General features: G+C 45.8%; 1 protein-coding gene and 1 long non-coding RNA gene across 2 annotated transcripts in view; one reads left to right on the top strand and one right to left on the bottom strand.

The window, feature by feature from the left end:
• The window catches only part of LOC135393815 (uncharacterized), a 327,498-nt gene that overhangs the window by 261,183 nt on the left and 41,559 nt on the right, over window positions 1–24,756 (top strand). The gene's annotated exons all lie outside the window — the stretch shown is intronic.
• LOC135395272 (solute carrier family 22 member 13-like) lies at window positions 15,300–18,627 on the bottom strand. Its single transcript, XM_064626509.1, has 2 exons — window positions 17,312–18,627; window positions 15,300–16,725 (listed from the first exon to the last, which is right to left on the bottom strand). Exons 1-2 carry the CDS (start codon window positions 18,547–18,549, stop codon window positions 15,381–15,383), a joined length of 2,583 nt encoding a protein of 860 aa, XP_064482579.1. The 5' UTR covers window positions 18,550–18,627; the 3' UTR covers window positions 15,300–15,380.

Here is a 24,756-nt window from a genome sequence, read left to right as displayed (position 1 = left end):
AAGTTGCAAAACAAACTTTAAACTGTGCCATCAAAACGCTCACATTGGTTTTCCAACTTATTCTTTATCGCGGAAGCAACCTTCGTAACCCATTTTACGCGGTGTTTATGTTTCGTAAATGTGAGCTAAAAAGTTTCAGAAATGCACAGAATAACACAAATTATATTTCTAATATGCGACTGCACTTAGATTGAGTCCCATACTATCATCGTTTCTTTATACTATATCAATCTCTCCCTATTATTATTATTATTATTTCTTTGCCAATATCAACATTAACGACTTTATAGGTATGTGTGTGCGTGCGCTCAGTTTATGAGAGTTAGTGAAATTGAGGAAAATCGTCTCGTCAGTCTGCCTTATTAGCAAGTCACTAAAAGGAGTAACAACAAGAAGAAATCTGCTTCGCCGTTATCTCGCTTTTAATGCATCAGCATTAGAAGCGGCGTCTCGAAAAAAAAAAAGTCTGTGTCGATCCGTGGTCAAAATGCGGAGTGCAAAGTACCGTGTGTGAGAGAGGAGGAGGGCAGTGGAGAGTTGAGAATAAGGGGAAGTATGGCATGGAGCGGCAGCGGTCTTGGCGGCGCGCCAGATACACGGGCGAGTCTGAACTTATGAGTGTGCAAGGCGCTTTGGGCTGAATTCGAGTATACAGTGAAGTGTGAACCAAGTACGAGTGCCGCTCCAAGCAGGCGGCAAAAGAAGACGGATTTTGAGCGAAGGCGACGTGCTGCCGAACCCGAGGAACAACGCAAGCAACCTCAAGCAGCGGATGCCGCTGCTTGGTGCTGAAAGCGGGCGAACGAGACGGAGGAAGAGCGAAAGCAGCGTTTCAAAATACGCCGCCGGCGGGGAAGAAGGCGCGTTCATGTGGCTGTGTAGTTAGTAACTGTTAGTGATAGTTAGGGGCGGATAGAGGTCGATAGGTATCGGTGGATAGTGGTAGTGGATAGCAGATAGTGGTAGTGGACGGATCGGCTGAATGCTAACGCATTTCCTCCGCATTGATTACATTAATCATCCTTCTTTTTTTTTTTCTCGCTGTGATCCACATCTTCCGTCCTTGTAGCGAAGCGGCAGCGGTAGCTGAGAAACAATCCGCCGCTACCCATATTTGGAGCTGAAATACTTTTTCCGTTGCCGATTTCAAATTAAGCGGGATCTCTGCTACTCCGCTACTGAAAAAAGCAGCGAATACGGTAGCGGCGCTACTAGAAGCGCGGCTGTGCACAACACCCCCCATTCTGCACTGTAACTTTTTATATTTCCTATACATTTCTTTGAAAAGAGGTCACGTGCGCAGTGGAGAGGGAACAATAACATCATCATCTTCATACAAAGCGGTATGAAGCAGTTCGTTCGTTTTGATTGCAACCACCCGCACAACGAAACCCTCTCGTGTCATTTCACGAAGAATACATCGCCCGAGGGACCATCCAGACGAAACTGATATATCACGGTGAGAGAGCAATGACTCGAAAATCATTGCTGCGAATAATAGTACCAGAGAGTTATTTGAAGCCGCAGAGAAGCCACTACAACACTGTTTCCGTGTAATTGAATCCCTAGTGGAAAACCATAGACGCAGCCTTTGCTCGAAGGAAGGAAATATATAAGGTTGATAGCCACTTGTCGAGGTTCACTGATGGCTTCTATTTCGAAAAGAAAGCCTTTAACGACAATGACGTGGATAACGCGGACGGGGGATACGGCGGCTTCGTTTTATGCCTGTGGTAGCAGTTATTTCGGCTTGGATTGCCGTCAAGGCTGAAATGGAGTTTCGTAAGCCAGCGAAAGTGAGCAGCCTCGAGCTGGCAATCGCACTACAAAGAACACGCAGTGATTGCCATTTGTTGTAATTCATGGTGCAGCAAGCGAAGCACGAGTTTCATTGCTGAGCAATGTACTAAATTTAATGACTGTCAAGGTAATGAAAAAAATTCCCTACCATCGTTTGTCTTCATTCCTTCAAAGAGGGTTCTTGAGCAGCCATCGAACTACACGTGAAAAAAAAAAATGTCGCCATTATGTTACGCCTAGTGAAAGTTGTTGACGAACTGAATACCTTTTTTTTTTTTTTTTTTTTTACGCGAACGCGTTATGCTTGGTTCCTGCTCGTTTCTACTTTGAATGTGAATAAATAATGTTTCTTTTTTAAACATTAATAATGTTGTTTGGAATAATGTCAAATTCTGCGTGAGCGCCGCGAAGCGACACTGACGCTATGGGCGGTGTACAGACGTGGACAAATGAACAGAGCACAGCAGGTGTGAGGGATAGGGGGCAGTCTCCGTCCTGGGCCGACTTCAACGGGTACCGACATTCGTCTGGAAAATACTGCCTGAAAATCCAGGAAAAACAACTCAGACAGCACAGCGGTCGGTAAGATTCGAACCTATCACTACAACCACCACCGTCTTCAGTCTGTCTACCGTCACCGTCTACCACCGACTACCACACTGTAAACTGAAAAACACCCCTATGGGTGTAAATGGCTTGTCCTATAACTCACACCACTTTTTACGCCGTATGGTCTGGAACACCCCTTTCAGAGGGTGTATTCTGTGTAAAACACCCTTTGAAAGGGTGTTTTTCCTTGGAAATGCCTTCTTTTGCACCCTTTAAACACCCTTTTAGGAGGGTGAAATATTGTTGAACACCCTCCTAAAAGGGCGTATAAAGGAAGAAAGGGTGCAAAAGACGGCATTTCCAAGGAAAAGCACCCTTTCAAAGGGTGTTTTACACAGAATACACCCTCTAAAAGGAGGTGTTCCAGACCATACGGTGTAAAAAGTGGTGTGACTTATAGGACAATCCATTTACACCCATAACGGTGTTTTTTCAGTTTACAGTGACAGTCTTCAGCGCGAACTTGGCTTCCACCAACGAGCCCGTCCTTTTACCCGCCCGACCCGTGACCTGAAGGTGAACAGCGACCTGAAGTTAGTTAACACAACCCGTTGTAATGCTAAAATACATGATCGAATTAGATTTCTCGGTCAAATTACTGCAAGAGAGGCTATTTATAGCATGGCTCTAATCGATGAGCGTGCTCATTCTGCGTGGCAAGATCAAAACAGAAGTGTGCAGACGTGGTTCAAATAACGAAGTAATGGAGGAGAGATGAATTCCGACAATTCAGCTTCCTATACGTAGCTGCAAGATGACATTGACGGATCACCCTCCATCAATACCAGTCGTGCTGAATGCAGACGAGGTTTCAGGTTCTCTGCTGCGGGCTTTCATTATAATGTGAGGTGAGTTGTATTGTTCGTTAACGTTTCGAATGGACCGCAAGGCGAAGGCTCTTTTTGCGTTACAGTTACATTATCTGTAGTTTATGCACTATGTAACAGAAAAGTGAGTACATATTCAATGTTGTCTGAATTTCAACATTGTCAGGATTGCAGGTACGAAGGGCTGTATGAATTTAGAACATGGTGTGCGCACTGTAGTCTTTATTTATTATAGTTCCCAACTAAAGAGAAAACATGGAGCGAATAAAACCTGTGTAAGTAAGCAAACGTGAGAGTTATCTATTCTAACGTATTGAGAGAGAGAGAGAGAAAAAAAAGATTTTCACTGTTAACAGTTCTAAGAGGCAAAGACAGAAAGAAAATCAGACAAAAAAAAATGCCAGCATCTGTGAGCATTGTGCCCAGTGCGTCGCAGCGCAGTAAGGCCATCATTCGCGATAAATATTTGGTCGCGTAGTTACCGTCACGTGGTCCCATAAAGCTACGGACGGACGTACACGGTGCTTGGTGGTAAAGCTATTGCTTTAATAAAGCCAAACCAGTTAGGACCGTCGAAAAAGGTATTAGACTCCATTACCAAATCTTTCCGTTGTATTTTTATGACAAATCTTGGCGGTTTCATCAGCACTTTTTCAGCCTAAAATGCACGTTACTGCATATAATAAGAATAATAATAATAATATTGCTATGTTCCCGCTGTCTTAAAGGGGTTGCGACACTTTCATTGATGTGGTTCATTACGCATTGTACCGCTCACCAGAATACTGTGGAAAAAAAGAATTATTCTCGTATTGCGAACTGAATAGAAAGAGAATAATTATTCTTCTACGCTTCGTACTTCGCGAGGCCCTTGAAGACACTCCCGAGGAAAGCGTCGACGCCACAGATCTCAGAGTGGCGTCCATCTCTTCTTGGCAGCCGGAAGCACGTGACTACTGGTGCGCTGCCTCACTGGCGGCGGCGATGGCTGTGATATCAGAGCGGCGTGAGGCACCCTCATCAGGAGCGGCACCCTCTACGCATCTCCACCCTTCATCCTGTATCCTTCATCCGTACGCCCATTTTTTTTTTTTTTTTTGCTATAGTCGTGACGACGCCCACTTCTGTATGGCCAACAACGGCGAGCCGATCCTGCCATTACCCTCCCCCCCCCCCCCCCCCGCCCCATGAGTTTCGGTGTGAAACTTCAATTGCTGTGAAACTTTCAGTGCAGGTTCACATACGTGCAAAGGAACGTGCTTTACGTTTAGTTTTTAAAGCCTGAAGCTGTTTACCTCATATCGCGGTGTGTATACAAAAAAAAAAAAAAAAGAAATGCGGAATTCGACTGAGATTTACGTATATTCGGTGAGATGCCACCATAATCGCGATATCAAATTCGGTCGCGCAGGGCTCTGAGCAGTAGAAATCGTCGTGAGATGAGTTTAATTTCTCCTCATTTTTTTTCCTTACAAACAAACAAACACGCACTGAGCGCAGCATTTAGCATGAAGCCACTTGCCCCGACATTACGCACACCAGTTAAAACTCTTCGGAGCAGACACGCTTTTACGGCTTTCTATTTCGCAGCAGTGGCGCAAACACCCAAATGCGCACCCAGAAAAAGCCAGTGCAGGGGAAGTAACCCGAGCTGGGCAACATAATTATAGAGTTCGCGGTCGAGGAGGGGAACAGATTGAACTCGAGTCATTTCTGCACTCAAGATTGCGGAGAAACCGGAAACGTATCTTTTCACACCACTGGGTGTTGGCCTGGCATCGGCGAAAAAGCCATTACCAACTTCCACTGGGGAATAATAAGGGCGGTGGCAGTGAGAACGCCAAGATGGAACGCTGGCTTTAAGATATCCCAAGCCTATCATCAGGATGAGTCCTGTCTCGCGAAATGTTTTATCGTTGGAACGGAATGATAACTGCTAACCCCTAATTAACTGCGTGTTTCTCGCGACGTTATTGTTTCGATCTCGGTGGGCACCAAATTCCGCACTGCGTATCTCCGTGCACACAGTGTTGATGCTGTTGTTGATGAAAAAAAAAAAAATAATAATAGGGAAAGATTGAATTCGTCGCACGACAAATGCACACAGCTTCCTACTTCAGCTTACCTTAGTATTTTTGTACAAGCGGTGGATGTCCCACGGGAGAGATGCTTCTTTCTAAAGTTGGTTATCATCATCATTCTACGCGTTTTCATAAGAGCTGTTGCTGTCGTCTGCTATGGTAGTCGTACGTCCGCTTCTGCGCGTTCAAAATTCAAATTTCCATTGTCCAATCGTGATGCAGATCTCGCGGGTCGATGAGTAGCGCCCCTAGCGGATCGTGTGGATGTACACCTGATTGGGGTTACCAATTATGACATGGTCGTTATAACCTAGTAGGTCGTGAAACAGACGCATCCTGGTGTGGTATAATGTCACGGAGAAACGGAATGCACAATATTGTGGAACTATAACCTCTATACTTTGCTTGATAGGATGTTATCTTTTTCATTCATTTCGCAGTTGCTTTCTCGTACATCCATAAATGCATACATCACATTTTGAAGACACGCAATACAGTGTTTTCTTTTTCTTTTTCCCCTTATTTTCCCCATTCCCTCATACGTATTGTTTTCATTTGAATCTGGGTGTAGTAAGCAAAACGTAAAAGCAAAAAAAATCGTCAATGAACCACGCTCTAACACCCTCAGTAACCAAGCGGTTACGACCGCTAGTTTCTCCATATATTCACCGTCTCCAAGCCTTTTGCATCGGGTACGTGTTCCTTGTTACGAAATCTTGAAATATGAGCGTATTATATTAACGGCACATCGAAGAACGGCTTGAACCTGCATTCTTCGTTGATTGACAGAAAAAAAGAAGAATGAAGAAAAGGAGATGTGAAAGGAGATGTGAAGTCCGACAAAATTCAACAGGCTGCTCCAGTACATGTACATAGAAGAGAAAGTACAAGAAAGTATGCAATCGAGACATAGGTAAAAAAAAAGGGGGGGGGGGAGAACAGAGGCCAAACATTAAATGAGAGCAGTTAATGAGTGTGCTCCGTGCGTGTCTTTTTCCCGAGGCTCACGGCAACGTTACCACTCCACTTTGATGTTGTAATGCATTGCAGCTACTCATCGCAGTTTTATAAAGTAATGCATTACATTACTTTTTATGTTTAATAACGCACTGCTGACTTTCACTGCCTGTACCAGGCGCAATTCATAAGTGCTGCCTTTAGACAATGCATGGACTTTCATTCCAAGTAATGCGTAAAGACATTACGCATTACTTGGCCAAAATATAATGGCACTACAGTATTCATTATACACCTCTACAAAATGTAATGCATTACCGGTAATGCATGCTACTTCGCCGCCGCTAATGCTACAGTAATCAATGCCGATAACGCTACTTTGTATAACGCATTACTCCCCAAATCTGATGTGCGTGTTCGGTTTATTTGGTTGTTCTTATCGCTTTGCAAGATTATCCAAACAATCTTTACCCCAGCCTGGCTTACCGAAAACAACCCAATAAAGCAGGGGGACACAAAACATCATCGCAGCAAACACTCTAGAAATGCTGACAATTTGACCTCGAAACTCTTCTAAACGTGCCGTGTTTTTTCAGCGTTCTGGGACACCTCGGAGCGGGAGGGAAAATCACTTTCGGCGTGACCCACCAGCTCTGGGCAATGGAGCGTATATTCTTTCGCCCAAGAAAGCGAACTTCGCTTGAAAGAGGGCAAGATAAGCCAGCTGCTGTTGCGAAGAACAGCTCCAACATGTCACGTTTTCGCCTCACCTAAAGGAAACTTAGCGGTACAATGAAACGGAATGGGGGAAGAGGGAGAGAGAGAAAGAGAGGAAGTGTGCTTCAGGCACGAGAAGCGACAGCCGATGTATTTGCTATAGGAGGAATGTACAGAGAGCACGTCAGTTGACGTGAGTATTACGACTCGCGAAGGAAGTTCAGACGAGAAAATCGTAGAAGAAATTTCGGGTGTATTCTGCGTATTGTTGGAATTTTGGATCTATTAGTTAATCTATGTAACGACATTGGCGATGAGTTTAGGTCTTATGTCGCCCAAAACGACTATGGCAGGCTGTAGGTAGCAGCTTAATTTACTGACGCTAATTCAACTGTGGTGGTGGTTCACGAAAATTTGATATGTCAGTATCAGTACGTCGATATGTCAAGTTGACGGGACAGTTGACACACAGGCGATCACCAAAGACAAAACGAGATACTATATCATGACGACGATATGAGGTATGTCGCGACGCACGCACGCCGGGGTATATAGAGGTAGAATGGTGTAATGACTAATACGTATGACCTTGATCGGTGTCATGTGTCGTGTTTTCCTGATTGACTTGCAACTATGCACATAGCTGCTATGCAATCTGCTCATTGCACACTTAGTTGTATGTCCCAGCAGAATAAACAATCCCGGTCTTGACCCGATCTTTTAGGTTGTAGTTCTGTGTTCTTCCTTTTCTTTTCTTTCCTTCTCTGTCTTTCGCTTTTCTTTTCTTGTCTTCTTTTCGTTTTCTTTTTTGCTTCCCCTTTCTCCTTTTTTTCTTTTCCTTTCCTTTTCTTCCTTTTTATCCCGTTTTCTTTTCTTTCCCCGTTTTCCATTTTTTTTGGAATAGCAAGTCGACCTCCGTCTGGCTGACCTTTCCTTTTTTTGTAATAATTAATAAACATATCCCCCCCCCCCCCGCGGTCTTGACAGCTGAGTCTTACTTCAAGGTTTGGGATTCCACCGGTCAACCCTCTCCCGTACCTATCCCTTCTGAAGTTAACTTCGGCAAGCCGGCACTAGATCACCACGATCATCATCGCTACCCACCCCCCATCACAACATCAAAAGGCAGTCAACCTACTCTTCATCAGCCTCATGTTTTCTTAAAGAACTTTTACGCGTCATCTGATCATCCTCTGCACGCAGCTGTATTACAAAGACACTTCGTGCGCTGCGTAAGAAAGCGTTCCTGGATTGAGCACGTACTACTAACAAGTGCTCCAAAATATAAGAGGTCCGCCCCACTCCTGTCAAGGGGACCAGGAATCCAGGCACGCCTAATTGGAAAGAAGATACCAAGGAAGGACTATAGCTTGCCTTTTAATATACTGAATAAGGCCACTTTTGAAGTGTCACAAGAACGTTCCATGGTTCGCTCCGTGCTGACAAAGGCTAGGTTGCCACCACCCTGCTTTAGAAAGTTTGTCGTCTCGTTGACCTTTCTATCATCGCTGCTCCGAGAACCAACGTCGTACTTGAAATACGCGAACTAAGTGTATCTAAACTCATACGTATGTGACATACGACCACGAAAAATAACATCAGTTTATAGTGACATTGCAACAGTGTGTTTAATGCGCTAACTTTTAATGTCATTCGTGCTGTGCCACACGGACAGTAGAAATGGTCTATGCCTTAAAGGCACTGTACCAAGCGACTGTGTCGGCTCCAAACGGCGATTTCAACGTGTTGTCTGTGACACTTTTTGTATAGGTGAATTTGACAGGTGCGTATCTTCAGCACATAGCACGCTCCTAGCCAACCATCTTCCCGAATGACAACGCTCTCGCCCATGCTATGTTGATAACGAGAGGCGGAGCTTATTATGTGTCTATTATGCACGGCTACAAAATGGGCTACGCCTCCCGTTCTCAACAAATCAGAGACGAGAAACTTTGTCATTCGGGATGATGGTTGGGTAGGAGCGTGCCATGTAGTGAAGTGAAGCAAGCCGGTTAGTCACCACCACCACCACCGCCAATCTTGAAGAGGGTAAAGCAGAACGTTATGTTTACCTCCGCGCTGGCGTCTGATGGGGTGCTACAATTCTTCAGATGACGTAACGATGGATAGAGGTATCTGGACGGCGGTGCATCTACTCGCCCGAATACGAAAGAGAGTGCGTTTTTGTATTAACGCTGCATAAGCTATGAAGAATTGACAAATAAGTTGTAAATATAATTACGAAGCGTAGAAGAACAATATTACATCTATTAAACGTGTAACTAAATACATGCAGATAGGAGTTCTTACCTCCTTCAATACCATTTGCTGTCCAATGGGTTGACCACATCCCATGAAATGCCTATTTTCGCACCTATCGTTTGCGTGCAGTAAACATTTTAGTAATCATCAAATCATTTCCTGCTGTACAACACTAGATGGTTTCTAAATTTATGCATTTTCACAAAAGAAGCATCCGAGTTGAAGTCTTTCGCTGACAAAACCAGAAGAGACAGGACGGCGCTAACAGCGGACACTTTGCGAGTTGGCATTTAAGTTAAGTTACCATGTTAGTAAAACATAATAAAAATGATCCGCAAACCAACTTAATACAATTACATTTCGACACGTGAAATCAGTTTTCGACGCGTGTATGCTACATTCAAGTTTTGAAAATCGTATCGCATACATTTGGGTCTCTGCGTTTTCGGATAAATCCGATAAAATCCGGATAACATTTGCCGGCAAAAACATTACGGATCAAAATTTATTCGGAAAAATCCGAATTTGGGGACCTCAGTTACGGGGAGCATGACGGGTCTTCACCTTTTCCAGAGACCGTCGAACAACTTTTGCGATTATCTTTTCTAGTTTTCGTTCACACTTTTGGCCGTATATAACTGAACGCATTTTGGCCCCGGATCAGAAATGAGATAACATCGCAAGAAATGTTCTTACATATTGATAATAAGTAACTTATTTATAAGTTATAACTTATTGAATAACGTTTACTACGTACATGAACCACAACATCCGGGCGCACAACATAAGGTTCTCCTACGGCACCGTGGTCCCCGCTGGCGCGCACACTGTCTTGGTCGTCGGCGTCGACAGGGCGTTCTCGACGTTTCGTGTTATCAACCGCAATGAGCGTGCTACAGGGACCGATTCCAGTGTGATAAAATAAGTCTGTATATATGACAATATGTTGTGACCATCGAAAAGCTCCCTTGGTGTAGCAAATATTAGCTATGTAATAAAAACGTTGCTCTGGTTACATTATCTCCTTATTTCTTCAGTCTCAAATTATTTTTAATACTCAAACCACAATGATGCCAAAACCCCGAAAAACTCCGAAATTGCTGTAGCATTGAATTGAATTGAATTGAAATTTATTTACCATGAGCTATTATGTACATGGAAGGCGGCAGGGCAAAAAGTTGCTTAAGCAACTTTTAGCAACAGTATCGCATAAACGAAAGGTTCGAAAAACTCAGAGTTTGTTGTAAGGTAATAAGCTCTGACAAAACACTCTTCAATTTCCTGAAAAATAAATTTTAAAACACAGCACCTTACACATAATTTTGGCCGTCCCGCTCTTTGGTGGTAGCCAAGGTCGTGCTGTAGACTGGGAGGTAGTGGGTTCGAATCCTACCAACGGCTGTGCTGTCTGAGGCTTTCCCTGTGTTTTCCGAAGACTTTCCTGATGAATGCCGGCACAGTTTCCCCTGAAGTCGGTCCAGGACGCACACTAATCCCTAAGTAGGCGGCATCATCATCATCATTATCATGGCAGTTAATGCCAGTACAGAAGGACGTGTGGGACGAGCTTCTTTCAGCTTTCCGGATGCCCCGAAACACATCTCGTCAAGACTTGCATTCATTCATCGGATGCGACTCAATGTGGTTTTTACAGCTCAGTAGAGACAAGTTGGCTCTCCAAGATTTCAACTGTGCAATACTCGTTCGTCTCCTAGGTTGGGAGCGCTGCTTCGGTGGCGCTGCCAGTCTATTCATCACCCACGACACCACAGTAGTCTAGAACCCACTGGAGAACTACCTTGTGTCCTGCTTCGGAAGCATGCTGGTAAGTCATTAATACATCCATCACTCGCGTTGCGGACGAGCCTCGTAGGATGAAAGATGAAAGTCACTGAAAATGTTAGCCAGCTGTAGGCTTTGTATATGTTTGTCCTGTCTGTGTTGTTCCAGCCTCAGAACGTCAGTTCTCTCGTGAGCCTCGTACGCGTGTGTTCTCAACATCTTGCAGTGCAGATTTTGAGTCGGCGAACACAGTCCTCTGTGCTATGCACTGTGGAAAGAATAGAACGACACAGAGTTCTGAAGTCGTTGGTGACGTTGATGAGGTGTGACTGAATGCAGGCATTTAGAGCTCGGTGACGTCACCGCTTGCGGCAAGTTGACTCTCCCCGATGCATTCACTGCGATGATCTGGAACCTCAAGAGCACATCCTTCTTCACTGCCCGCGGCACTACCAACCTTCACGATCGTCACTTCAGGACTTTACTCCTCACTATGAGGCAGCTCATTAGTTCATTTCATCGAATTACCGTCAGCAATGGGGTTGAGTATCGGCCCCGGCGACCAAACTCCCCACTCATCGTCATTCAAATAAGGTCGTTGTTGTTTTAAAGAGATTGGAGATCCGAATGACATTAGACGATAATGTCTTTTGTTTTTGACCGCCTAGCACCGATATACATTAACATATCGTTGCGATTTGCTGACGGCATGTTTCTTCCAGTTGATCTATACCGCAGGTGAAAATGATAACAGTCGTGCTTGTTCTGGATACAATATTTCTCAGAGTACGGAAACAGAACAGGAACAGAGGTCACTATAAGACTCGTCAGGCAACATAAAGTGATGAATATTGAGCTGAATCGCTGCACCGACAAAGAACAACCTCTCTCGCCAGCAGGCCCCAATATACCAGTAGTCTTACACGTTACGCGAGTATTCAGTCCTCGTTAGAGGTGAACGTGGACAGCTTTGACCGTATGGCGATCCGCACGGTACATGCGTTTGAAAGATCCAGAACCGCATTTACAATCGCGCTACTTACGTAAAATGGATGGTTCCGCATCCTCATTCGCGCAGATAATGAATGAATGCATCCGCATATCCGCAATCGTTGCATCCGCAAGGTCAAAATCTACGTGACGCAAATGTTACGTGAGAAACGTTTTTACTTCGGAGCATCCATTCGTGGTCTTCTATTAATAACACTTAAAAGCACAGCACTGCAATGGATGACAAAACTGGACACATCATTTTGGATCAGTTCAGTACCCTCAATTATGGCCACGTCGGAGAGAGACGGTAATGTTTACTTGCGGATAGGGACTCTGTTATCCGCGTGCTCCGCGGAGGCGCACGGTTGTATCCGCATTTTATCCGTGCGTATTGCATGCCGTTCGATTCATAACCGAAAATGAGGATGTCGCTGATATCCGCGAAGATACGTGGATAAAGCCGCACCCGTATCAGGCACACCTCTCGTCATATTGATTATTGTCCCAAAGTCATCCATGTTTTTTTTTTTTCTTGTTCTTAGTGAAGCAGGCAACGCCGTTCAATGGGACTGCAAACAAAAGCTAAGCAAAAACACTCGCATGGAGGTCTGCACGTCACTTGCGAATCACTTTTCTAACGATCCGTGCCGCCTGGTGTTGAGTGGAGCTCCTTTTTCACTCTCCCCCACATTTGTACCCTGCGTTGATTGAATGGGACGCAATGTGGTAGTATCCTTTGGCTTGCCATTGTATTCAAACGAGCAGAGTGCCCGAACCGATTAGTGAAAACTGCGCCGCCTGCTACGCTACATTTCCCTTTCTTTTTTCTTTATTTTTCTTCTTTTTTTTCAATGGGTTCGGAGGGGAAGCAAAGCGACTGAGCGAGTGGCCGTATCGACATTTGAAATTACCTTGGGAAACTGTGAATTCTGTGCGGCCAAACGATTGAGATCGATCGAGTGTACATGTTGCTGGTCTTCTAAATGGCAAACGGGGCTATATTTACATATATTTCTGCGCCGGTAATGAAAAACGATGAAGGATGCATTCGTGACTGAGTGCATCAACGTGAATGACTTAAAATTTTCAGACTTATCACAAATATGCACAATTCCGTTCGTCTACAAAAAAACAAAAACAAAAAAAGGAAAAGGTCCGACATAATACAAAAGGTTTTGCAAAGATTTGCACATGAGAGGATACCGTCAGAGATCGTATTTTTGGGCACTTAAAACTGCTTTATGCGCAGAAGAAGGCAGCAAAAAAGGCTGAAAAATGCGCCCATTTTCTAGAAAAGGTACTAACAGTATCGCGATATCACTTCCGTATCGTTCTGAAAGTATGACGCGCAAGATCGTTTCTCCCTAGTCGTATCCACATCTTCTCTGATAACAGAGAGGTTTAGTGCATCGTAAGCTATCGCCTTTGCGCACGTGAGGGATAGCGCTGATGGTTCTGCGCAATGCGCGAAGCTCCGTTTATGCTTTGCGCATGCGCTGAACCACCTCGCTCTCCCAAATAAGGTGCTCAGCCTTTGGTAAACCAAAGCCTTGACGTTAGCTTGCACGAGGGAAATTTCTCCTTGGATATCCCCGCTCCCGTCAGCGGCAGGCTGATCGCTCGCAAAGAGACCACCACAAAAATAAAAATAAATAAATAAATAAAATAATAGTGGTGCCGTGACGTTCCACGTAAGTTTTGTCTGCCTAATGTGGCGACGTGCTGCATGTGCCGCAGGGTAGGAATGCGGATGATATTGACCACCACAAGCACCTCCTACCACCGGTGAGTTATATAGTGCGGAGGTGGTGACGTCAAGTACCAAGCAGTCAATTATGCTGCCAATGATGTGTTGGGTCCGAGAAAAACATGGTCGACAGTGGACACTCGGAACACAACGATCGAGTGGCTGATCTCGTCGTGTTACGTGCTGAAAGACGCAAAATAAGGAACGCATGATTCTATAGTTTGCTGTATTTTACGATGTGAGCAAATTTCGTTAGGTTAAATGAATTTTAAGCGAAGTATAGCTCTGACCACGCTGTCCTATAGTAACACGGCGGTCTTTAGTGATATGTTGTATAGCATAGAGTTAATATGGGAAGACTCTATATATCGTACTTGGCGCGCCGTCAAACGGGATTCTCCTATCCCCGAGCGGGACCGCCCGGGCGCAAATATCCGTTGGTCATGAACAGTGTTGGTGGGCGAATTTCTGCCATCTAACTACAGCGGAGCATTCTCCGTTCGTTGCCAACCCTGCGCAGTAACGGGCCGATGGAGGGAACGACGTCCAGCGAAGGAAGCTCGAGGCAAGCCGTGCGTTGAGTACGTACAACCCTTTTGAATGCGCGCAGAGTTGAGTAGTGCTATCGGTATCACAAGATAAACGTTGTCATATCAAACGTGAATCATATGGGAGATTACCTACGACACCGCAAACCCTTTGCTCTCCACCGACACGGATGAACATGTTTACCGCCTTTGACTTGTTGAAGTGACGTTTGTATGCTTTGCGAGAGAAATGAATAAATCGTTTCCCATCGTAACGAATGCAGGCATGTATTTCCGAAGACAACAGTAATCGAAAGATGAATACGCAGAGTTAACCGTCATCTTCATGCTGCTCTACAAACCAACGGGAACCGGAAATGGCGAAAACGAAACTACCGGCCATTCGCCATTCCATGCTGTGGTCTGTCGAGTTTCGCGATAATAAAGTGACGAACGAAGGACAGCACACCAGCAAGTGATGTAGTGGGAAAATATTTACTTATTTGTTTAACAAATACGTATGAGGTTCGCATATAGTACACCGAATTTAGATATCAAGTGATTAATTTAGGAAAACGAGCGAATCAAGTTTAGCGGAATGAAGCAGCCAACGGAATGCAACGCCTTCCGTGACCAACGGATGGCATCTCCCTTGTGGTCACGCTTCTCCGAGTGAGTCCGACCCCCCTGTTGTATAGGGACGTCATCGTGCATGTCTCTGCGAATGCAGCATGCGACAAGTCGTGACGCGAAACTGTGCGGCTAGTTCCCTCCAGTCTCATATTTCAGGTAGTCACCTTTCAGAGAATACAGACTGCTCCAATTAGATTTAGACTTTTAGGTATTTAGGCTGCAATGCGTTTTTGATGCAGGTTTGCATTTCTATTTGGATGTGTATTTCATAAATTTGACTGTTTCTACTCAGCGAGAGCTCCGAGGGATCGCCAAACTTGGTTTCGCCGAAGCCAATACTGTTGACCTAAAGAATCGCAGCTACTATTGCAATTCGCATTTATTTCGTTTTAGACTCTTAACCGACATCGGATTATCGAAACGGAAAGGACATAGGTCCAGTCGATCATTTCCTCCACCTGCGACGTTTGCCCCTAATTGGGTTAGTCTCGAGCTCCAGCAATCTCATCCTTTCCATCTGCTTCTCCAGTTCGCCGACACTGTTAACGACCTGCAACTTTCGAGTTTCCGTGAGCCTCATCGCAAACGCACCGCTGATCACGTTCAGGATTCCAGGCACAAGATACGACACGCTCCTATGCGTAGACCCAGCAACGTCGGTTAGTGGGACAACCAGAACACCTCCTATTCTGCCGAACAGAAAACACGCAGATATCCCTGCACTCCGCAGTGTAGTAGGATAGAGTTCTAGAGTGTAAACATAAATTATTGACATCACGGCGTTGGCGACTAGGTTCGTCGCTACGATGACGACGTCGAAGAGTAATCCCTTCATTTGCGAAAGCAGAAGCAATAGTAGAACGACCATGAGCAATCCACCGGCCATCAATGAGACATAAAATGGCTGACGTCGTCCCACTTTCTCCATTAGTAGGAAAGAAATCGCTGGAGCAGGAGCTTGTGCCAGGACGCTTAGGAATTGTCCCGTTAGTGACGCTTCTTGGTTTATGTAGAGCAGCAATTGGTAGAAAGTGAGGACGCTGGATGCCCAGCAGGCGAAAAGAATTAGTGTGCGTTCCCTGAGCGTCTCTGATCTCACCAGCTGTAGAATACCGCTGGGTAGCGTCATTGTGGAAGTTTCTTCCGAGTTCCGGATGTTCTGGATCAAACGCTTCCAGCGAACTTGGGCTTCTTCACACCTGACACCGTTTAACGCTGCGGCCCTCATCAGCGTGACCTCTGCCGCCTTGTAGTCGTTCGTGGCAAGCAGCCAGCGGGGAGATTCTTGCAGCATACAACCAGTGCAGATAAGGCACGCTGCTGGAATAAGCAGAATGATTTCGACCCAGTTCATGCTGAGATGCAACCTTCTCAGTGTATGTATAAATATCACGGCAGCCACCAATCCGGCTTGAACTAGGACGCAGTTGAACAAACGGAGCTCTGGTGTTGTGATTTCGAATAATAGGATGAACGTCATGATGCGAATGGACGCCGTTGCTCCAGACAAGAGGAAACGGGCGGCAACATAGACGGTGAAGCTCTTTGCAAAACAAGTAGTAAATCCAGCAAAAAGCGTGATGAAAACGGCCATGTAGATGACTGGCCTCCTGCCGATTCGATCAGACACCATCCCAGCTACAGGAACGGCGGCCATGGCTCCACTCATGTAGATCGTTTGTTGGACGACGACCAGGTTGCTCCATTCGCATACCAGACCCCAGCGGCTCTGCAGTGTTTCGTGATTGTCGGCTTTGTCAAACACCCATTGAGAGCAGCGTCGAGTAGTCCTGTTGAAACAGAACGAAAAGAGCGACCAGAGTGAGGTTACTTGTAGTTTCGCAATATTTTGTACTGGACCCATAAATATCAGCTAATCATGCGGGAAAACGAGTGCAGCTAAGATAAAAATATATAAAGGTAACACTGTGGGTACCGTATGGGCATCTAAGTAGAAAGTCGAATGCCAGGCTGAAACACGTTACGACAAGCTAGACCCACCGTGTAGGTGGGAACCTGTAGCACCTGAGTCGGATTTTCGAGGGCACGTTCAAGCTTCATTAGGCCCCGGCGGATATAGTTTAGGGACCTATTCCTACCAGAGGCTATTTCCCTTCCGCCTGCATTAAGTTGGCCGCATTTAGAATAACGATGTAACCCTAACGTATTCCCACCGCAGACTACTTCCTTCCGCTTGTATCAGTCAGCCGCATGCCGTAGTATAGTGACATCGTCTGGCAACAATGTATCACGCTATCAGCGCTGTCTAGAGACTCACCCTTCAAAACGCCGCCTGCATGTGGCATCGTTACTAAACTAAAGCCACCTCCTCGCCTTTCGGATGACCCTGATATCGCAGTAATGAGTAACCATTACCTATTCACAGATGGGGATGGTAAAGGAGGGTCATACACCAAGCAATGGCTGAGGGCCCCATCAGGACCTCGGGGGATACTCCTGTTCTTCCACTCATCCAGGCTGACGTCTGCGAACTCCGGAGGGGGCTTGCACCAGTGGTCCGTGTAAGCTGTCGTTAAAATTACAGCCATATGCTGGGTGAGGAAGACGAATCCAGCAAGCTGACTGCAGAACAAGGCCATTCTCTGGTAGCAGCCATGCCCGAGTACGATGGTGGGGTCCGATAAATTGTTATCCTCGACGTTGCTATTACCCCGCTGTTGTGGGCTTTCCCTGGCCTCATATGGAACAGGAACAGGAGCCGTGCGAATGGGTGCGGGACAAAGAAAATTACTTTCAGGTGACTGCAGGCTAAACAGTGGCTTTCGATGTGGCGTTGCTACTGAATCTTTTGCTCCGGTATTTTGGATCCCCGACGCCTGCTTCTTCATGGAAGATCGTGCAGCAAAAAGCGTCCCTTTGCGAGGAAGGACTTGCAAGTCTTCCACAACAGCTTGCACTACGGGCTCTTCAACGACGTGTTGCTGTACGGGTGCTTCCACGCCGGATTGCGCTACGGGTTGTGCCATGATGTCTTGCAGTACCGGTTCTTCCACGGCGGCTTGCACTTCCACAGTGGCTTGCTGGGCGGGGTCTTCCACAACGGTGTGCGCCACAGTTTTTTCCTGAGTTGGCCCAAAATCGGTGCCATGGCCAGGGAGCGGTTCTTGTGTCATTTTTTCTGTCATGGCAGTTTGCTCGTCTGGTGAGATATTGATACTCATGTGCTTCTTGAATGGTTCTTTCTCCAATGAATTGGCAGTTGCTGTTTCTGCAACAGGCATGGTGGATGAACGTTCTTCTGGTTGCTTGCTAGCTGCAACTGGGCTGTCAGTTGAAGGTACAGGAAGCTTCTCGAGTATCACAGGACTGGTGCAATTGTCCTGTAGGGAACTCTTTGCAGATGGGATTGGCTTGGGATGGGATTTTGAAGCTTTACCTGGGCTGACTGCTTTTTCTCGCGGTGATCTCCTTCTCTTCTTGGGTTTGTCTGGTGACAGCGCTCGTGGGCGGTTCGTAGAAGCAGCAGGAGATGTTGATGCCCCTGGTGTACCACCCGGAAACCCAGTATCGAGCGTCAGGGCCGGTGATACTGAATCGGAAGGCTTGTCCTTTCGCTTATCACCATGAGATGCCGGGCTGATTGGCTTGCTCATTGTAAGAAATGGTTCGGGATGGTTGTACTTCTTCGTCACACTAAACTGCTCGAGCAGATCGCGTGCAGAGGGCGTACCAATGGCACTTCCTCTTTTTTTTTGTTTTTTTTTACTGGCGTAGGCGGTGGTGATGATGGTGAAAGGGCTCGCCGTTGTCGGCCTCACAAAGGTGGGCAGCGTCACGACTGGCGCCCCGAGGGAATGTGCGTCCTGGGCCGACTTCAAAGGGAACTAGCGTAACCTCTAAGGCAGACGAGAAGGTGACCTATGAACGGAGAGTGAACATCAGATCCGATCGTACAAAATTCAAGCAATGAACGTTACGAGCTGTAATCCAACATTTCCTATTTTCGTTTTCTGTTGCCTATTACTCCCTCAGCAATTAAATTAGCATCCTATCGCTTTCGGACCAGTAGGTGGCTTGCAAACACATTATAAAAACGTAGGACACGTAAACCATCTTGTTTGGCGAGTACCATAGCTCTTCCCCCATTATGAACACACCGTTGCTCGGCAAGGTCTCGTCCCCCAGCTGCGGTCTGTGTGATGTAGTAGAGGACGTGGATCATATACTCCAAGACTGCCCGATGTAGAGTGCACACTGTTGTACCCTTGTGTCATCGCTGTCCTGCCTGGATAATCGGCCATACTCCACCGAAAATGTTATTGGGTGCTCGCCCGCAAAAGAGCTCATACCTGCCATGCGCGACCTAGTGCAATTTCTTGTCTCGGCGGATCTCTTTGACGCTTTGTGACGCTCTTTGTTTTTTGTGCATTGAGATTTCGCACGTCGCCTCTCCTATACTGTTGCTTTTGGTGCCAAGTTTTGTGGTGATGTTTTCATCCATTCCGTTTCGAAGTGTATAGATTTGTGTAGTTTCCCTTCCTTTTCTGAGTAACGCGTCCTGGAGTAGCCAGTCCCTAGTGGCTCGAGACTAACATTTCCTTTTTTTTTTTCTTTAACGCATCAATCAATCAACAAACCGATGTTGTTGCGCCATGAAATCCCAAGTTACCATCATCATTACCTAAGTGGCATTGTCGAGGCCACACACCGTTGCAGTAGCAGACGCCATGGCAGACGCTTTATCAGTCCAGTGAGGGCCCGCGGGTGCTGACTCCGCACCCTGCTACTCCACGCTGAGCTTCCTAAAGGGTGCGACACGTGCACGACCATAGCCTCCTATATACTGTATATATAGTATAGTATACTATAGTATAGTGTAGTATAGTATATATAGTATAGTATACTGTATACTCAGTATATAGGAGGCTATGGCACGACAAAAAGCGCGATGCGTCGTCCGATGCGTCGCAATGCAAAGCATCCTGGGGCGGATTCGTGCGAAACAAGATCATCGCAACAGCTCTCTACGATACATCGCAGATATGCAGTGGCGTCACTACGGGTGTGCGGGTGGTGCGGCCCGTACGCGTGACCAGAGATGCAAAATTTCGGGAAATTTTGAATCGCTCGAAACGACCGTTTCTTTCCTTCGTTTTTCATCCGAAATAATTGAAAAAAGAAAAAAAAGAAAAGGGGACAAATGTGGTTATTGCTGAGCCGAAGCATTGCCGGCCAAACCAGAGCATACAATGAGATAGAAGCTTTAGTAGTGTTCATCCTCTAAGCATAAATGCGGAGCAGAGCATCCCACGAGACTGCTGTCTACTCAGCGATCGGTAATTAGAACTACCTGTCCACTCCGACCAGAACTCCGACATTATGTGAATGCGATGGCGATTGCTTGGAGCGGCCAGACGGAGCACTAAGTTGGTGGTTGGTGGCGGATTAGAGGCACCTAAGGCACTGTTGGCGGGTTGGAACGCATCGAAGGCACGAAAATTTACATTTTTACATTTTGTCGCCTGGCAATTTTGGGCTACTTTTGCTGAGACGAAGAAGAAAAAAAAAACATTTTTTCCCCAAATTTCCGTTTTTTTTTTTCGGAGCAGTAGCGCCGCTGCCGCCCTTTCTCTGCGGTACTGAAAGAGATTCGTTAATGGGGGACTGGGGGTGACGCAAAGTTCCCCCGCTCTAGCTGACGCGTACCCTATAGTGACGTACACCACTGATTCCAAGAAACATCGAAAGCTTGTACGTTCCAATATAACTGAAAGCATGGTAATCCATTTTCAAACTTCAATTACGACATCAAACATGGAAGAGGATAAGAGCCACAGCCACAGCTCGCACAGGACGTGAGGTCTTAGAAACTGTCAGCTGACTCCTTGTCGAATGCATAAGAGCAGAAGCGACCAGAATCATTTTTAAGTGTTCCGACGTAAAGTTCTGCTTCCTGTCGCTCAGAACCGTTTTGTACGCAGGGGGTGATCTCTAGGCGATCGAAGCAACCGGTGTCTGCTTGTACGAAAAGACGTATTTACGGGGCATATCGTCTGCGACAGTCGAGTCGAAGCGTCACCGGTAAACAAATGTAAGGATGGCCGTGGTCTGGAAACCAGGATCTCTTTCCAAGACGCTGTTGGCATGCTGCACACTTTCTGCGCCACATAAAGTTTGTGGGACGGCCTCAAATGCTCGACGTATACGCTTTTCACCACTTTGAAAGCGCCGTTGACAAAACGTGCCATAGCCGTTCCATAGCATGGACATCGTCAGTCATGGTCGTTTTTTCTAAATTGAATTTTGATTTTGAAAACAATACAAATACCCATTAATGCATTTATTAATGACAAGGGCACGAACAATGCACGTTTAAAACGTCCTTTTCGGCCTGATTCGTGCTCAGAACATCGCTCTCCGATCTCGACGGACGAATATGACCGACATCGTTTCTACAGCCATAATAGCCTTATGTTTCAACTTATTTACTCATATCACATCCTTACGTAAGTCCCATGACCCTGGTATTATGTTCTACGGGGTAACTCGCATTAATTCTTGTTATTATATCATTATTATGCATCAGGTGCAATCACACTTAGATTCTCTGTCCGTCGAGAGCATGGTGCTAATCTTCAGAACCATCCTCGCCATTTCTCTTCCGGCACGCCCTGCCCTACAGAATGATATGCTTAATTCAAGGTGTTACGTCACAATGATCTGTTGCACGTATTTCCTGTGTCCCTGCGCGAGGCCAGGTACGTACCGAGCAGCATTAATTAATTGTGCAGCTCGGCTCATAGTTCCCTTCCGTACTTGTTGTTAAAGCGGGGAGAGTAATCAGTTGCCATGACGACGCAACACACTGTGATGGAAAGATCCGGTCACTGGTAATTATGGAAGAGTTCAGTCATATGGAAACAGGGCTATTCGTTGCTGAGCGAATTGCGAGTATATACCTATTCGTCGATATAGTTATTATTAGTGCTTGCGTTGTTGTTACGAATATAGAAACCTGTTAGGAAGCTCTAGAACCACGTGGAGGCAGTGCATGCTGAAAGGGGGGGGGGTATATTTAATATATAAAAAAGGAGGGAAATGTTAGCTTGCGCTACGGTGGCTTGCCATTCCCAGCAAAGAAAGAAAGATAAAATAAGATGAACAAACAAACGCAACAGAAAACAACCACGAAATTGATCACAGTTCATCCAGGAGGCCACAGATCCACAGGAACTGAACAAGTGCCTTTGTCACCTGACTATGTTGTGTGGGGCCTAGCAGCGTAGCTAGCGAAAAGAATGCCGAAAGGAATGTTTTGTAAAATAGGAACATCCATGTTGAAGTATAGATTTTACGATAGAACGCGTAGATTCTCCTGAAAGCAAAGTATAATTTGGTACTACTTTGCGCCATGAATGACACTGTTGCCTTTACTTATTATTGTTATAGTAACTTGTGTTTTGATTATAGGTAGATAAAGAGATCGTTGTCGAAAGAAAACAAACGGAGACGTAGTTCATAAGTATCCACACCCGGGTTTGTTGGTAATGCAGCATAAAAGGGATCAAAACGGTTCAGTAGTGCAAACTTAAAACCACACAGGGACACAGTCAGAAACACACCTGCACACAGCACCGTGGTCGTAGGTGGCGCCGGTGCAAACTGATTAGAATGCAGCAACGATATCCGAAATCCGGAGACTCCTCTTTTGCCAACAGGCTTACTTCGGAAAGTGACTGCCATGCGTGCAAGGCCGTTAAGGTCCGTTATCATGTCAATACTGCCAATACACATGTAAATGTTGCCACATAACAAAATTCGGCGATGCAAACTTCAACCTACATGCGTGTTTCAGGATTTTTAAAAGATAGAAAGACTCTCAGGATTGTCTTCCATTCTGTTATCTCACTTTTGGCCGAAAGCCCCCATTTAAGAGTTAATTAATTAGTTTTTTTTAATTAACCGCCTATTAGTTACAGTTTCCTTTTGAGAAAACGTCCACCTAGGCGTATAACCTAGCTGCACGACCCTTCACACGACCCTACACAACGCTAACTCAAGACGGCATCCGCAGGCAAACGAGTCTTTCGGGCTCGTACTTATTCAGCTTAGCGGCGCCGTCCCTCAGCCACAGCCTTCTTTCGTCGTTGGTCTTCCCCACAGCTTTCATAGTCCATGGCTGCTCACGCAGACACATTTGAAACTGTCGACCACCACAGATGCGCCTGCTACTGCCGGAACGCTGGCGCGTCGGGATATCTACGTGTCCTCTCCTCCTCTCCCATCGGAACGCCACTCTCTACTTCCGTGGCTACAGACACGACACGCCGCGATTCTTGCGTAGCGAGAACTCTAATGCTTACGCATTAAAAACTAGCCGGAGCTCTTTGGCTGCGCGTAGTGTGCATATTTGGAAGTGCTCAAACATGCAGACAAATAGGGTTGCTCAAGTTCTTAATGGTCCTACACTGTGCTGTTTACGCGTTTGGTTCGGCTGTAATATAACTATTTTACGATGAAAGATGAAAGTCACTGAAAAGTCGTTAATTTCTTAGGCAAATTGAGACTTTGTATGTATTTGTCCCTTCTATGTTGTTCCAGCCTCAGTACATCAGTTCTTTCATAAATATTCTGTTCGTATTTTCTTCGGTTACGTGACTATTCGCGTTCTATGCGCTTCGGTTTCGAAATGACTATTTGCACATACCTAAATATTATACATCACTGAGAGTTCCCCGGACAGAGTGTCCAAAGTTTTTGTGACAAATACACACTCGGACAAAAAAAGAAAAACGAGTAAATTAGAAATCGCTTGCAGCTTCTACTTCCCCAGGTTACGGTTACTACCTACAGTCCCGGACGCTGAAGTTTACTCCCCAGCACTGCAGAAAAGCAAAGAAGAAAGAGAAAGAAAGACAGACCTGGGCCACCCAGCACCCTTGTTGAAATACATAATCTACCCGCACGGACTATAGTAGTACGAAGGATTACTGGACTTCATGAAGGACAAAGAGTAACAAGACAAGACAAGATTAACACAGAACAAGTCAACATGTGAACCCTTCACTGCCCTGTACGGGGCTTTCCCCAGTGTGTGCTGTGTGTATTTGTTTCTTTTATTCCCACCTATCTGTCGTATTCCGATCCAGCGCTGCAAAAACTGACACGCATTCTGTCCTGAAAGGGACAACGCATCTAGTCCCAAAAAATGACTAAAATCACTCACGTTTTCTCATCCGCAGACCAAGAAAATACGCCCGACGTCTCAAAGAATTACGGCGGGGCCGTCCTTAATGTTAAAATTAGCATTGCCTGGAGAGAAGAGATAAAGGACAGAAAGAAAGAAGCAGAACAAGAAAACTTCTTCTGACAAGTGCAAATAAGGCATCATCAAATTCCAGCAGCGACAAACCTTACTTCGGGGGGGGGGGGGGGTCTGGCGCCATTGTTCACAAATATTGTCGCCTGTCTCATTAACAGGATTCTGATTCTCGAGCTACAGCGACGTACCCTCAGGGATGGTTTGGTAGACAAAAGGCTTTCATGGGCCGATGGGCAGCACGATACTATAACATGGACAGAAGAGGAGGCAAGAAGAAAAATGGGTGATATGCACTTAATCATCCGCGAGGTCCCGGTGAACGCAATGCGATGCGGAAAAGCAGCGTTTCTTGCTTGAGGTTTCTACTGCGTGTTAACTTGATTCCCAAGTTAAGTTTTCAGCTAGCTTCTTTCGTTTGCTTGCGCTGCGTTTTTTTTTTGTTTGTTTTTTTTTCGAACAGGATAACTTGTGGGACATGGCTACAAGGTGTGCGGTTAAATTTGGGCGAGTTGATTGTGCATCGCGAAATGTAAAGCTG

Source organism: Ornithodoros turicata, chromosome 5, assembly GCF_037126465.1.
Source record: "Ornithodoros turicata isolate Travis chromosome 5, ASM3712646v1, whole genome shotgun sequence".
In the NCBI taxonomy this organism is placed as follows: Eukaryota; Metazoa; Arthropoda; class Arachnida; order Ixodida; family Argasidae; genus Ornithodoros; species Ornithodoros turicata.
This window is presented reverse-complemented; position numbering and strand designations above follow the sequence as displayed.

Coding starts and splice junctions, on each gene's coding strand:
- LOC135395272 (XM_064626509.1), bottom strand. CDS start 18,549: ATGAGCAAGCCAATCAGCCCGGCATCTCATGGTGATAAGCGAAAGGAC. Junction 16,726..17,311: donor CCATCCCCATCTGTGAATAG/GTAATGGTTACT, acceptor CTGTTTCAACAG/GACTACTCGACGCTGCTCTC.